The sequence below is a fragment of the Phyllostomus hastatus genome, unplaced genomic scaffold (genome assembly GCF_019186645.2).
Source record: "Phyllostomus hastatus isolate PE091 unplaced genomic scaffold, TTU_PhHast_1.1 phas_contig_477, whole genome shotgun sequence".
Taxonomy (NCBI): domain Eukaryota; kingdom Metazoa; phylum Chordata; class Mammalia; order Chiroptera; family Phyllostomidae; genus Phyllostomus; species Phyllostomus hastatus.
In genome coordinates this window covers 4,343,257-4,357,573 of record NW_025333889.1, presented here as the reverse complement: position 1 = coordinate 4,357,573, position 14,317 = coordinate 4,343,257, and the positions used below count along the sequence as shown (strand labels likewise).

Sequence of the window (14,317 nt, the reverse complement as noted above, 5' to 3'; positions counted from 1 at the left end):
AAATACGGTATATGCCTAATTAAAAAATGTATCTAGTTAAACATACAACATTTCTGGGTTGGAAGCCAGCTTTTGGTGTGTGAGATGGTGCACATTTTTGTTTTCATATTTGCTTTTCTGCGTTTTCAAAATGTTAAGTAATAACCATTTATTTTATAATTTGAAAAATAAAGAAGTGCTATTAAAGAAAGATAGGAAAGTGTGTGTCATGGATGGGAAATCTATATATTACTCTCAAGTCTTGTTTGAAACTTATTTTTTTCTAGGGGTGACAGACGTTTTGAAAAACCAGGACGAAAAGACGTAGGTAAGGCTTTCTTACTGTTTTGAAGTATTTTTATCTGGACTTCCATGATACTAGTTTTTAACAAGGCTTTCACATAAGGATACACTTACTGGGCATTCACTCAGTTACCTGTACCTCTCCAGTAGATGGGGATGTAGCATTGTTGCACTGGGAATTCCGGGGCTATATGAGGGCTCTGTTGCATGAATCCAGGACTTAGGCATACCACCATGAAGATTTACTTGATTTTACTTTTTAGGTCTGTGTGTTCTCTGCAAGGCATGTGTTCTTTGTGAAGCTTGTCTTGTGAACGGAAGTTTCAAGTTAGGAACCAGGCTGTTTGTTAACTTCTTTTCCAGGGTAAATAGCATTTTATTGGTGAGAAGAAATAGAATGCTAGAATGTTGGCTTTTGTGTACAAGAGCAGAGCTTACACTGTGAATGTTCTTCCTTTGGTCATTTATTTCGTCTTTTTGATGTATAACCTTTTTTCCTTGTTTTTAAATGAGCAGTCAAAATAAGCTATAGTTAATGTAGCCACTGAATTAAAACATAGAGAACAGAATTTCAGTGTTTATGGTGAATTAATCGTAGTTTATGTTAATGATCTGTAATGTTAAGAGGGACTCTGACTAAAGGTACTACCTTATAAACTGCTATAGGTATTATTAATATCTCAGAGAAAAAAATTCCAAATCATAGTAACATTGCAGTTATGAAAATTACTATACAAATCCCAAATTCCTAGAAATACCAGGCAAGTTCTCCAGAACATGATTCTGATAAAGGTAAACATTTCTCAAAATGTATGTTAAATACGTAAATATTCACAGATTGGTTTGCAGATTGTTTTTTAAAAACTAAGTAGTTATAATGTCATAAGGTCACTTCTGTATCACTGTTTCCATATCAAACTCATTTTAACATGTCAGTTACTTAAATTTCTCATTTATCATGGCACTAGGACTATAAATAGAAGTCATTAAATGAATGTAGCATGAATTTTTGAACAGACTTGGGTACATGACTTATCGCTAGTTAAATGGCTGTACTCATATTGTGGACAATCGGATAAGGACTATCTTGGGAGATTTCTCGGGACCTCTGCTCCTGTCTTTGATTCAGCACTTTTCTCAGTGAAGACAGAGAGTTAATGAGTAAGGAGCGCAGCGTTTGGAATCAGAAGATCACCAGCAGTCTAAGCTCTTGGGTGTTCAGGAGTCTCACAATAAATGGAGGTGATAATGCTTTACAGAATTTTTAGGGTTAAATAAGAATATGCGACTTCATTGATTCATTCAATGATTATTGAATTCCTACTCATATGATAGGCCTTGTGCTAGGCGCTAAATAATTATTCCTCTTCACTGGATGACAGTGTTGCTGTACGATCATTTTTAAGTCATTTATGTCTGGAGGGCTAGCTGCAGAGAGTAGCATCTAGGACTTGGGATCAGAATTAAGGTGGAACAAGAGACCAGAGGTAATCAGATGGAAATGTAACAGCAGAAAATGCAGCCTCACACGAGTAAACCCTCCGGTTTAACGTATGGAGTGATTGTGTGATAGCAGCTTCTGGGGGGAAGGCGTAGGCCCTCAGCTGGCCCTGCTTAATGTTCAGCAGCAGCGCCAGTTCAGTGTCCACGGGCAGCGTTTATCGGAACTCGTGTCCTCAGGGAGTCAGGTGGTAGAGAGGCCCACTCTTGGATGTAGTCACAGGAGAGCTTCAGTGCTGCGTTCGGTCCTGGAGCCGCACCTCGAAAGGATGCACACATCGGAGCAGGGTGCTTGGGCACGTGAAGCCCTGTGGCTCGGAGTGCATGAAGGAAGTGGGTCTGTTCACGCAGGAGACTAGATCGTGGGCGGGGCGGAGAGGAGAAGAGAGTTTATAGGGTCACTCTCTGCAAATATTTGCATAACAGTCATGTGAAAGAGGAATTTGACTTGATCTTTATGAGTCGTAAGGACAAGTTTAAGGAGGCAGATTCTTGACCCAGTCTTTAAAAGATCTAATAATCGGAGTTATCTGAAAATGACTTGGGCTGCCCAGTGGCAAGTTCCCTGTCACGGGACTAGCCTGATTTCAACTGTCGTCACCCTCCGTCGTTTGGGTGAGATGAGTGTGAAGTTCCTTTACACCATGATTTGCCTTTCTCCTATTTTAACTCTCACTAAGGCAATAGGGTAATTTTCCCAGTCACCCTCTGTTAAGAATATAGGTTTTTCTTTGCAAAAGCAAAGCAAAGGTATATTTTTTTAAAGGCAAGTTCCATAAAACTAAATTGATGCGAAGTAGTTAAGAATATTAAGAAAGTTTTTCCTACTCAAGTATTAGGGCAAGTGCTACACATGCATATTCAAATATGTCATAGTGGCTTTTACTGAATGCTCTTTGATAAGATGCTCACTTTGAGGCTACTCATTGTGCTAATGGTTTTGAGCTCTTTTTGGAAGTAATAACACTTGAAATTACTGTAGATTTAAAAATTGCTTATAATTGTGACTTACACTGTTCGGGAACAGCAGTACTAACACTAGTTTGTTGGGACACTGATGTCGTGATCAATTGTGAGATGTCCTACGATGTTCAGTTAAGATAATTGGAGTACAGAATATTGCAGAATGATTTGTTCTTTTTAAAATTGGAGGTGGTTCTCATCATGCATTGGCTTCTTCCATGGAGAAAAATGGGTGGACATAGCAATACCTGGGTAAAATCCGGCATAAGCCCTGTGAACACACATGGGAGAATGTGGAAAGAGGTCTGTGATAATGAAGTTCCTATCAGTGGGAATTGATTGTGCCATAGGGGGAGATCAGTTCCAGCAATCATCTTGTAGTACTGTGATTCTGTGAGGATGAAATTAAAAGATCATTAAAAAATAAGAAATTGTTCAGATGATACCAGGCCTGTGTGACACCAGTTAGTGCATTTGGTATGAAATACTTTGAAGCAGACAGAAAGTAGTTTTTGGTTATTAGGCTGCTGCTGGCAGTTGGAAATAAAACTGGGCCTCACGGTTTTTTGTAACTGCTTGTCGTCAGTTTGTGGGCGCTGTCCCGATATCTGTACCAGTTTGCAGAAGCACTTCTTACGTTCGGTCTGACAGGGTCTTCCTGGCAATGTGTCCGAGGCACATCACTGAGCTGCGGGGTGGCCCGGGTGAGTGAGCTGTGCAGCCAGGAATAAGAGCTGCCATTCCCACCTCTCAACAATTCCCTGCCTCTTTCTCTTCGCACTCCCTTCTCCTGAGAGGGTAATGGTGTCTTTGCAGAAAACTTAGTTCTTAGCACAGAAGCTGTGATTCTGTGAAGGGAAAGACATGCGAACAGTGCTTTTGGAAGCTTTCACGCCCTAGACCAGTGACATCTACAGGTTGCCTCTGTGCGCCCCAGCCAGGGACTGAACCCCCTCCTAGGCTCGTGCCCTGACTGGAAACCAAGCCTGCAGCCTTTTGGTTTACGGATGACGTGCCAGCCAACCAAGCCACTCCAGCCAGGGTGTGCTGCAAGAGTTTTTAAAACAGGCAGTACCTGACTATTTAGTCAGGGACACTGACCTCTTTTCCCTCAGATTGTCCAACAAAAAAATGACAACAGTCAACCCAACAGTAGCCGTTTGTGTGAATGAATCAAAATTATACCTATTTTTTGGGTCAGATCAGCAAAAAAATAATATATTTTGGTGTGCTGCAGAATTTTAGTAATTAGTTTACATGTGCCATGATAGGAGAAAGGTTGAAAATTGCTGCCCTAGCCAAAAGTTTTTTATTTTTTTAGTTGTCTATGTTTGAAACATTTTAAAAACAGTATTAGCATACCTACAGAGAGTGTTTGAGGGGTAGGTGCGGGGCAAAGTCACATCTACCTGTCGGATGTGAAGTTAGCATGGGAACAGTGCACTAGCGTGGGGAACGCGCCGCGTCTGTAGGGTGGCGTAGACCCCAGGGCTTGCTCGCTCCTGTGCTGTGTCGGTTTGGGCCACTGCACTTAACTGTCAGATTGTGATCTGTGCAAGGGACAGAGAGCTCTTAGGAAAAAACATGCCATGTAAATCTTGAGACAACTTTTATTTTCACAGGTTAGATGAATCTTGTTACTTTATTGTAGAAATGAGAATTACTGCGGCCCACGTGTTACAACAGTTTTGGGTCAAAAATACCTGTTGGTCTGGGTAGTACTTAAAGTAAGAAGACTTGCAAAAAGCAGGTTCACAGCAGTTAAGTTTCTGTGTCCTTGACATTCTTCTGCTATTACCAGTCTTAGACAGCTTGAGAGTTCTTCTTAATTTCTTTTCCTTTTGGTCAAAGAGTAGAAAACTATGATTGCTGTCTTCACAACTGCTTGCTTTTCCTCAGCTAGTATTCATTTCCAGTGGTGGTTCCTGCGCGGGTCATCACAGTGGGGAGGGCTAATCTTTCACTTTTCCCACTAAACCTGAATACGGGAAATTTCAGAAAAAAAGAACAACCACAAATCCAATTGAAAATTGACAGGGTGACTTACTTGGTTCTTGTTTCGTTTGAGGACAGTTTTATTTTTTTTATTGAAATGAGAAGTATACAAAGGATAGTCTTAAACTGTCTTAAACTGGATGTGTAAAGGAAAGGGTTCATCTTAGTATCCATAGAGTAAAAATTGAAGTGCAGAAAGCAGAATTTTCAGCAGATACTGGATTTGGAAAGAAATAGTAGATTCATGTAGTCCAACCTCCTACTGGTGAATAAACACTCATTTTGTGTTTATAGAAAAAACTATTTGAAGTTAGAAACAGGAATTTGGGTTTGAAAATATTTCATTGCCTAATTATTTTTTGCTTTATCTATTGGAGATTTTTTCCTTGTTGAATTATATCTAACTAAACCTTTATATCTGTAAAAACTTAAATATGTTTGCATTTGTAACTTATAGCTATTTTTTTTAGTACTATTGAATGGCTTGTAGGTAGGAAGGGAATGTTTTTACTTAGGTTGCAAGCCATTTAATGAGCAGTCGATGATACATTTTATATTGCTATTTGATTACTGTGCAGGGTAGCTTTAATGTAGCTATAACTTGGTATCTCCTTGCCCAAAGGACTACCACAGGTTCCATTGGGCTGGAGCTTTTCTTATGTGCTCTGATCATGTTCTGCCACAAATACATGACCATGTGTTTGGGTGTCATGTTGAAATGCTTTTGAAGTTATGCATAAACCTATACTTTGCTGTTTTCCTTGTGAAGTATTGTTCTTAGCTGTTAAAAATTAAGGGGGTATTACTTACCCCAGTTTTGTAGTATAAAGAACCAAAGGAATGATCTTTGTTGTCTTGAAAAAAAAATAACAGTTTTAAAAGGATGTTCACTAAATATTGTGAAATCATTATCTACCTAGGGAGCTCAGTTTGAAACTAAACTCTTGCTTTAACTTGCAGATGAAAATGAGAGATTTATGGTTAATTTTCTTAGAGTTCAACTGTGTTAAATTTCACTGTCCATTTTACCTTCATTGTTGGTCGCAAACCACATCTTCATAAATTCATCAGCATTTCTGCTATGTTGAGAGGCACTGATTTCAGCAGATAACCACAGATACAAACTCTGTAAAGTAGAATATTGTATTTCCAGAATGTGTATTGTTAGCTCAGCCATTTTTTATGGGCATAGGCATGATATAATCAGAGAGATGTAATCAGTGTTGGGGGGAAAAAAAGAAAACATGAGATATGATGAAGGAAAAGTAGCTGTGTAACTGGCTGGATATATTTAATACATTAAAAAATAGGGCACTGTGGATACATCTTACTCTGTCAGTCCTGTTTCAGAGATCTGAAAATTGTCAATGCTTCGTCCATTGATACGGATGTCCAGCTCAGTCCTGTTTGGGCGCTTAGAGACCAGGGGAGTGGGAAGTTCAGGAATAGTCTTGTCAAAATTCTCCATCTTGATTTGATATTCACCTTTGGAACCTCGGGTCAGCAGAGAGGCGAAACAGTGGTGTAACATGATCTCAGAGGGCAGGTAGGATGTCCTCCTCTGGCATATTTCTCCAGTGCCTTCCTGCATTGCTGAGAGGAACACCACGAGTTCAAAGTGGGGAGGGTTTTCGTGCTGGAGCAGAGTGGCCAGAGGACTCGAAGGCGTAATGGAGTGGCAGTAGGTTAGTGGGAAGATAAAGAACGGACATTCCTCAGAGCTGATGCCATCGAGGTGGAAGTCCACGCTGGTTTGGTAGAGCGCTCCGTTTTCTCTCTCCTGATAGAGGACAGCTGCGACCCGAACACTGGTCAGAGGGCTAGGTCGAGTGTTGGCCACTTGGAAGATGAGGTTAGGCTTGCCGTCTACGTGAGCCACGACTGCCAAGTCAGTGAAGCGGATGGAGAACGCTCGGTTTTTTGGCCGGGCGATCTTCGCCACAAAGGCGCCTAAATTAGAAACCATTCAATTGTTTTAGTATGAACACTTTGCATGTCAATACCTTTTCCGAATGAGGAGGGTATATCAGATAGTTATACATTTCTTGATACCATGCTTTAGAAATGAATCAGGAATTGAACTTGTTAATTTCGGTAGTCTCATTTGCCTGAAGAATTGGGTACATACACTCTTATTTAAATATTATGAATTCAGAAGTAGGTAAGCAAAATTTGTTGTTACACAGAAATGTAAAACTTTATCCTCTAGCATGTTTTAAAGTCAAAGAATGGTTATTTTCTGTATCCTGGCCCTATTAAAAAAAGTAACAAAATAAGTGCAGTTTGGGTGCAAGCAGACTACATGCCTAAATAGAGATTAGATTCAAAGTAGAATGATTTGGGGTAAGGGAAGGACCCCAGTTCTTCATTGGGGTCGATACAATGAAGAATTTTTTAACTTTGAAATTCATACTCCCCCACGCCTCACCCTGTGCTTTTTTTGAAGAAGGCGACTCTGGCTCTAAGGTGATCTCAACGCACCTTTCACGTGCGTCCTTGTTCCCAAGAGCTCTGGGTCAGGGCTTCTTAACCGCTTTTGTGCCACAAATCTTGTTGGCAGGCAGGTCTATGGAATTATGCTTTAAATGCATAAAAATAAAATACATAGAAGGAAGCCAAGTATATTGAAATCCAGTTGAATATTGTTAAAACTGGTGTTACTAGGACCATATGTGCTCTAATAATATGTGAACAGAACGTGGCGGTGTGTTTAGTCCTGTAGTGTTGAAGTGCTGTGGTGTGCCATGAGCGTACGTGATTTCTGTTTGTGTTCGAGTTAAAGGGTTCCTGATGCTGCTGTTTTTTGTTGTCTACATTTATAATAAAAGGAGACACCACATTTCAGTTATGAGTTAGTGAAAAAAGATGCAGGCTTTTCCTGTCCAAGCCCCCAGATTCCGTAAATTGCATCTAATGACAGACCCAGGGAAAGAACTCTTGTTGTAGACGTTTGTCGCACGATGTGGAGCCACTCGTGCGTGTCACTTACGTAAAACACATCAGCCCTACTTGTGTGCTACCGCTTTGTAAGTAAAATTTCATCATCTTTATGGCAATGTTTTGCTAAGAATGTGTAAACTTACATGTGAGTACATACAGGGCTGACTTTGGAGCACTGGGCTCACTAGTATTGAGTGAATGTTGAAAGGTAAACCCAGAGGAAAAAGTTCTACCCACGTTAAAAAAAATCAAATTCTTCTGTTAGATAAAATAGGAAAATAGGTGCTGGTATTTATCCATTTAACAAACTATTTAGCTTCTCCGAAAAATTCTTTTAGACCTCTGAAAAAATATTTCTTTTTTGGGGGGGCCATTAAGATGTTGCTAAAAGTTAGTGTCATAATGGTCCTTTTATTCTTAAGAAGTTTCAATAGGTAAAATTTAAGTACAGAATCGTGTTTCTTATCATCTCTCCTATTTGTTCATAGACTGTCTTCATTTGTTCTTAGACTCTTTTTTTCACTCTCTGGCATTACCTGCAGATAATGCAAAGAAATGATTTTAATAGCACAGTTGCTTATAACTGACCATACCCTTTGCAAAACATTCGTAATTTTTTTAAAGAACAAAAACAGTTACCTGTGATGAAAGCTTCCAGCATGAGGCCTAGGAGCATTTGTATGGCAAGTAGGGCGATTGCGCTCGGACAGTCACCACTGGGGAACATGGTACCGTAACCAATTGTGAGTTGTGTCTCCAGGGAGAAGGAGAACGCAGCCGTGAAACTGGTGATGTACTTGACACAGATAGTGTGGTTTTCAGGTGGGACGTCATGGTCTAGTTCCAGGTCACCATTCATCTCAGCTAGCACATACCAGAGCACTGCAAAGACAAGCCAGTGGACAACAAAAGAAGCAGAAAAGACCAACATCATCCAGCGCCAGCGCATGTCCATCAGGATTCCCCAGGCGTCTCGAAGATACACAAGACCTCTTTGCGCACCATCCATTTGAAGTGTGCTGTGGCCATCCTTGGTGACCATCCTCCGGTATCTCTGAGTTAGGAGAGGAGCAATAACTTTGCAATTACTGCCATCCATCTCAGGCTGTAAATCTCTGCAATCAAGAGACTTACAGTTAATGTGAATAAATTCTGAGACCTCATTCACTTTGTAGTTTCTTTGGAATGCTTTCCTGACTGTTGGACAGGCTTTTCCGGTCTCTCTGCCTCTCTCCTCTGTTTACAGAAGGCATCGTTTTCTTAAGTCATTCACTTGATAGCTAATCGTGGGATATCTCTTATTGTTTCCTAGAATGACTGTTAAAATACTGTTTGGCATTTTAACATTTCAGATATATTTAAAAATTCCTGAGGGTTGGGGTTATGGTTCATGGCTTATTGACACCCCTGCCTCTTTTTGCACAGGTCCAGGCATCGTGTGTCTATTGACTTGCCTGAACGTTATGTGTAAATACAGACTGTTTGTGGTTAATGGTTTATAATGATGAAAACTCATAATTAAAAGGAGTGTGTAAATAAGCAGGAATCACTTGGAAGCATAGTGTTAAACTAAATGTTTTGACACTAACATTAGTGCTGGGGCAAGATTAAGCTTTTAGAGCATCATAGTCTAATACATGTTTTCTAGTTAGTGTATTGAAAGTTTTAGGATTAGGTTTTATTTGTTTTTGTCACTTGGTGGTCTTTTTCATGGACTCTTTTCTTCCATGGTTGATGGATTGCTACTCTTCTTAAATATTCTAGATGCCGATTAGATTGTGGGGTAGATAATTATTTTCTTGGCAAAATAAAGTCTAGGTAGAGATTCCTAGATTAATTTTGAAAGTAAATAAACCGGAAGATAAAGACTCAAGGTTAATGAGCTAAAATAATTAGTATATCAAGTGGCAGTTTTTAAAAGGCAATTACCCTGTTCTCTGTGTAGTGAGTAGAAATAGTGCTGTGTGTTTTCTGTGTGACCCTCCTCACATATGACAGAGGAGTCTTGAGACTTGTGTAGAGGCTACCAGGAACGGAATGGAAAGTGCTGCTTTGCTCCTTGAATGCTCCTTTCTTCTTTGCCATAATTCAGTAATAAGAGTTATAGTTAACTCTTTCCTTCGCTGCCTCCTTTAGAAGCAGGTGCCCTTAGAAGTAGTGCATATCCCATCCCGCCATTTGAAGGACAGCGCTGCATTAGTGGGCTGGGGCACGCAGAGCCAGCTTGTTGCTTGGGTTTGCTGGACCCTGCCTGTGTCTAGGGACTTGGGAGATTGCCTTCCTGTGTTGTTGGACTTGAACATTGGCCGGCTGGGCATGCACTTTCTCTTTTGTCGTCATGAGGCTAATTTGTTATTATTGGTGATATAAGAGACATTCTCTTGCATTTTTTTTTCAGATTTGAGTTATTGATGGGACTCTGAAATGATGGATAATTTATTTAGATTAGATGGCCATTTCAGTTTCATATTATAAACTTAAAAAAAAACTTCGGGCCCTGGCCGATTAGCTCAGTTAGTTAGAGTGTAGTCCCAATAAGCCAAGGTTGCAGATTTAATTCCCCCATCAGGGCACATACAAGAACCAACCACTGAATGAATAAGTAAGTGGAACAGCAAGTCAGTGTTGCTCTTTCTCTCTCTCTCTCAAAGCAATTAATAAAAAACCTAGCCATTACTGTTTTGTAATTTGCTATATTTAACAGGTTGTTTTACTTAGTGTATTTTTTTCTTGGCACAGCTATTTAATAACTCATCTTGCTAGATTCTTTAAATGTTTACAAGACCTGATCTCTGTTCTTTTGGAAATAATAATAGCAACAACAAAATATTCACAGGCACTGTGCTAAGTGCATTTATATTGCATTATCTCTAGTATCCGAGCAAGATAGACATATCCCATTTTTCAGATGAAGTCACTGAGGATCAGGCAGATGAAAGAAATTTACACGAGGCAGTAGAGGCTTTGGATTATTTGAATTATTAACCAAGTCTGGCGAACTTCACAGCTGGTAAAAAAAAATTTTTTTCTATAGGAAGGTGTTTATTTAGAGAGTTTGGTGAACTAGCCTTTCACAAGATAGTTGGTATTGCATTCACAAAATAATTTGTGATAGCAGATATTTTTAGCACCTTTAATAGGTGTTCTTCCTTCCCCCTAACTGTCTCAAGTGTCTGTTTCAAATCATTGTTAACTCATGATTCTTATGACAGTAACAGGTAAAAATATTAGTTAATATATATTGTGTGTTATGTGCTAGGAGTCATACCATACACTTCACTTGTATTAACTCAGTGCCTGGCCAGAGCAACCTCAGTAAGTATTGCTTTACTGTTATTAATACTGGTTTTTTCCTTTTAACTTTCACAGTAAAGGCACCGTTGTTACGCCCTCTTTATAGATGATGAAACTGAGGCACAGTGAGTTTGCTAAGATCACAAAGGTGTAGTAAGTAGTGGTGAAACCCCTGATGAGTCTGTGGTGCAGAGTTAGTGCTATGTTGCCTCCTTGACCCTGGTTAGCCTTCATGAATGACAGTTTTATTTGACTAATTTTGTTCAGGAGCCACTACAGAATATTTGTTCTTCAGGAGTGCTTGCTTAAGTTCAGACCTATGATTTGTAGGCAAGAAATAGATTTTCAGTTAAGGAATACATTTTGCAAGATTTGAAGATTAGTACAATCAGAATTATTACATAGTCAATCTAGGATTCCACAGACCAGTCAAATTAAAACAAAATATGGAGAGGAGAATTCTTAAATAGCCTTCCCAAATTTGTATTTTGCCAGATGAGAGAATAATTTTTAAAATGCAATACTATAATCATAATTTTAAAAAAGACATGTAGGCCCTGGAAGAGGAAGAAGGGTGACAGAATAAAGGGAGAGTTGGCTGTGAGCCACACACGGCTCTGCCCCGTCCGTGGCATTCACTGTTTCTCCCCGCCTGTGTGGGAGTGCCCACCAGGGTCCTCCACGCTCGTGCTGCTTCCACTCTAGGACCACTGATGGCTTATTGTTTCACAGTAATTTTCAGGGGGTAAGCTACATGATTAATTTTGATTTTCAGCCTGTTTCATTAAGTTCTAAGATGTATTACCTGGGAGGTATCCTTTTTCTACAACACAGGTGGCAAACACAAGGCCCTCAGGCCGAATCCGGCCCTCCACCTTGTTTTAGCCGGTGGCACCTTGTTTCTACACCTGTTTCTACCCAGCGGCAGCCCCAAGCTCTCACGTAACTGTTAAAGGAGCAGTTACATTCATACAGTCCTAATGTTACATTCGGCCCTTTGAAGGCGATGGCAAGGCTGCTGTGGCCCCCGGTGACAATGAGTTTGACGGCCTTGCTCTACAACTGTACCTGACAAAATTAATTATTCTTATTTGTGCCTTTTCAGGATCGTTACTTGTAGCACCCATGTCTAGGCTTTTACAATTTCATTCTTTTTCTCTTGCTGCTAAATAATTTAGTTAAAAGGCTGATATCAGCGCAGCTAAGCAGTATCTTTTTATGTATAAAACCTTGCTAGATCTTGTTCCGATTGTGTTGGGGAGGGGAGTAGTTGAGAGAAGTTAAGACTCTGATCCCCACCTGCATGGCTCCTTTCTTTGGACTCACACGGTCCACTGTGTTTAGCGTAAGGAAGACTTGCTGGGGAATCAGCTGGCCAGGCCCTGACTCTGCTGATTACATAGCTTTGTCAGTGTGGGCAAGCCACCAAATCCCCTCCCAGGCTTCTTCATATCAAAAAAGGAAAGAGAAGAAGGAATTAAATAATACCTTAAAACCCTACGTGTTTGTAAACTTATTGCCATGTTTCTCAACTCGAAGGTTTTCTGTGTGGTTTTTTTCTGTACAATGTTGTGTCTGCTTATATGGTGTTTAAAAGATTATCGTTGCCTGATATATGTAGATTTCCTTTCCATCCAATTAAGAAGTACGTGATGGGGCCCCTGGCCAGTGTGGCTTGGTTGGGGCATCATCCTGTGGACTGCAAGGTCACGGATCTGATTCCTATGAGAAGGCAACCAAGCCGACGTCTCTCTTTCACATCAGCGTTCTCTCTCTCCCTCTCCCTGCACCTCTCCCTCTCTCTACTCCCCTTCCTCTCTCTCTAAAAGCAGCGAAAAACTGTCCTTGTGTGAGGATAAAAAATAAGTAAAAGTGTCTGATGGGTAGACGTGTTTATGCTATTATATTTCCAAATAATTTTCATATCACTGTAGGCACAGAAGTGTGTTTTTTTAAAGCTGACATACAGTATTACAGTTTCAGTTGTACAGCATAGTGATCGGATGTTTTTAAACCTTATGACATGATGACCACAATAGGTTTAATCATCTGTCACCTACCACACGTTGTTATTACAACATTATTAACTATATTCCCTATGCTGTATGTAATATATCCCCATGGATTATTTTGTCACTGGCGTTTGTACTTCTTAATCTCCTTCACCTTTTTTGCCCATTTCCCCCACCTGCCTCCCATCTGGTAACCATCAGTTTGTTCTCTGTATCTGTGAATTTGTTTCTGTTTGTTTTTATTGTATTTATCTTGGTTTGTATTTATATGATTCTCATCAACTGATCCCAAAAGAAAGTAGACTTAGAGCTTGGGAAGGTTTGCTTGTATCTCTGTGTGTGGGCTGTAAAATTTTGCCCATTTATAAACTGTTTGGTGGAAGAAACTACTTTATACAAATGATAGTTTGGCTGCTTCATTGGTCGTCACAGTAATGGATTCATTCTACTCATTGGATCGCAGCTCTAAAAACCGTCTCTTACTGCCATGTTGTAATGTAGCAGTGCAGTTCACACTGAACAGATCAGATACAGACTATAACAACAAATGTTAAATGATTCCAGTGTTACTATGTATTTGTCAACATTTGGTATAAACACTTTAAGATCGGATAGTTTTAATAATTGTCTCTCCTGTCCCTCCATAATTAGGGCAAACAGTGTGAGTTCTAACTGTATTACATAAGCTCAGAGATTCTTTTAAATCCTTATTTGCAGAAGCATCTAATTTCATTAATCCATGCTTAAAACAAAATTTAAAATTAGGATACTCATCACTTTTTTCGTGGATTAAAAAAATATAAACAAAGATTTTCTTTTTGTAATTTGTTTTGTATGCTCATTTGGGGTTCTTTAATCCCTTTCAAAAGAAAACGGTACATTTTGTTAAAAGTTACTGACTTTTTTAAAGGTTTTTCCCTTCTATTTGTTTCTGTATTATAATGGAGAATTAGTATACATTCAATAAAACAAGAAGAAATTTTCAGTAATGTTTTCAGTAGGACTGCTACTCCATCTCTAAAATTTAAGGAAAAAGAATAAAGAACCTTAAGGTATGACCCTGTAGGTAATTATCTTTGTTTTAAAGCTCTATTGGCAATATCAAGCTCTGTCCCTATTTGCCAGTCATTTTCTTCCTCTGTTCCCCTTTAAGGAAAGAAATAAGAAGAATATTATTTCGTGTACTCACCAGTTGTTTGTTTGTTTGTTTTTGCTGGGTCAGCCTGTATGCACAGGTAGGTCTTGAGGAAACTTTCAAAGTTGGCCTTTTTGATGAGGTAATTTTACTCTACAAGTCTGGTTTGTAGGTTCTCTTCTTGGACTGGTTTTAC

The 14,317-nt window shown here is 39.5% G+C and overlaps 2 protein-coding genes across 5 annotated transcripts in view; one reads left to right on the top strand and one right to left on the bottom strand.

Annotated features, from left to right (window-relative positions):
- The window catches only part of GIGYF2 (GRB10 interacting GYF protein 2), a 108,667-nt gene that overhangs the window by 37,827 nt on the left and 56,523 nt on the right, over positions 1 to 14,317 (top strand). For 2 of the 3 annotated variants that reach the window (XM_045845532.1, XM_045845531.1), the window contains exon 8: positions 267 to 307. The exons of the other annotated variant lie outside the window; for it this stretch is intronic. In XM_045845532.1, coding sequence (XP_045701488.1) covers positions 267 to 307 — 41 coding nt within the window. The remainder of the gene's footprint in view (positions 1 to 266; positions 308 to 14,317) is intronic. 3 annotated transcript variants of the gene reach the window in all.
- KCNJ13 (potassium inwardly rectifying channel subfamily J member 13) lies at positions 4,371 to 14,293 on the bottom strand. Of its 2 annotated transcripts, none has more exons than XM_045845534.1 (3): positions 14,176 to 14,293; positions 8,320 to 8,795; positions 4,371 to 6,690 (listed from the first exon to the last, which is right to left on the bottom strand). In XM_045845534.1, the coding sequence occupies exons 2-3, from the start codon at positions 8,777 to 8,779 to the stop codon at positions 6,068 to 6,070; spliced, it is 1,083 nt and encodes a 360-aa protein (XP_045701490.1). In that variant the 5' UTR covers positions 8,780 to 8,795; positions 14,176 to 14,293; the 3' UTR covers positions 4,371 to 6,067. The 2 variants fall into 2 exon arrangements, with proteins under 2 accessions (XP_045701490.1, XP_045701491.1); XM_045845535.1 differs by having other exon boundaries at positions 8,320 to 8,562; positions 14,176 to 14,287.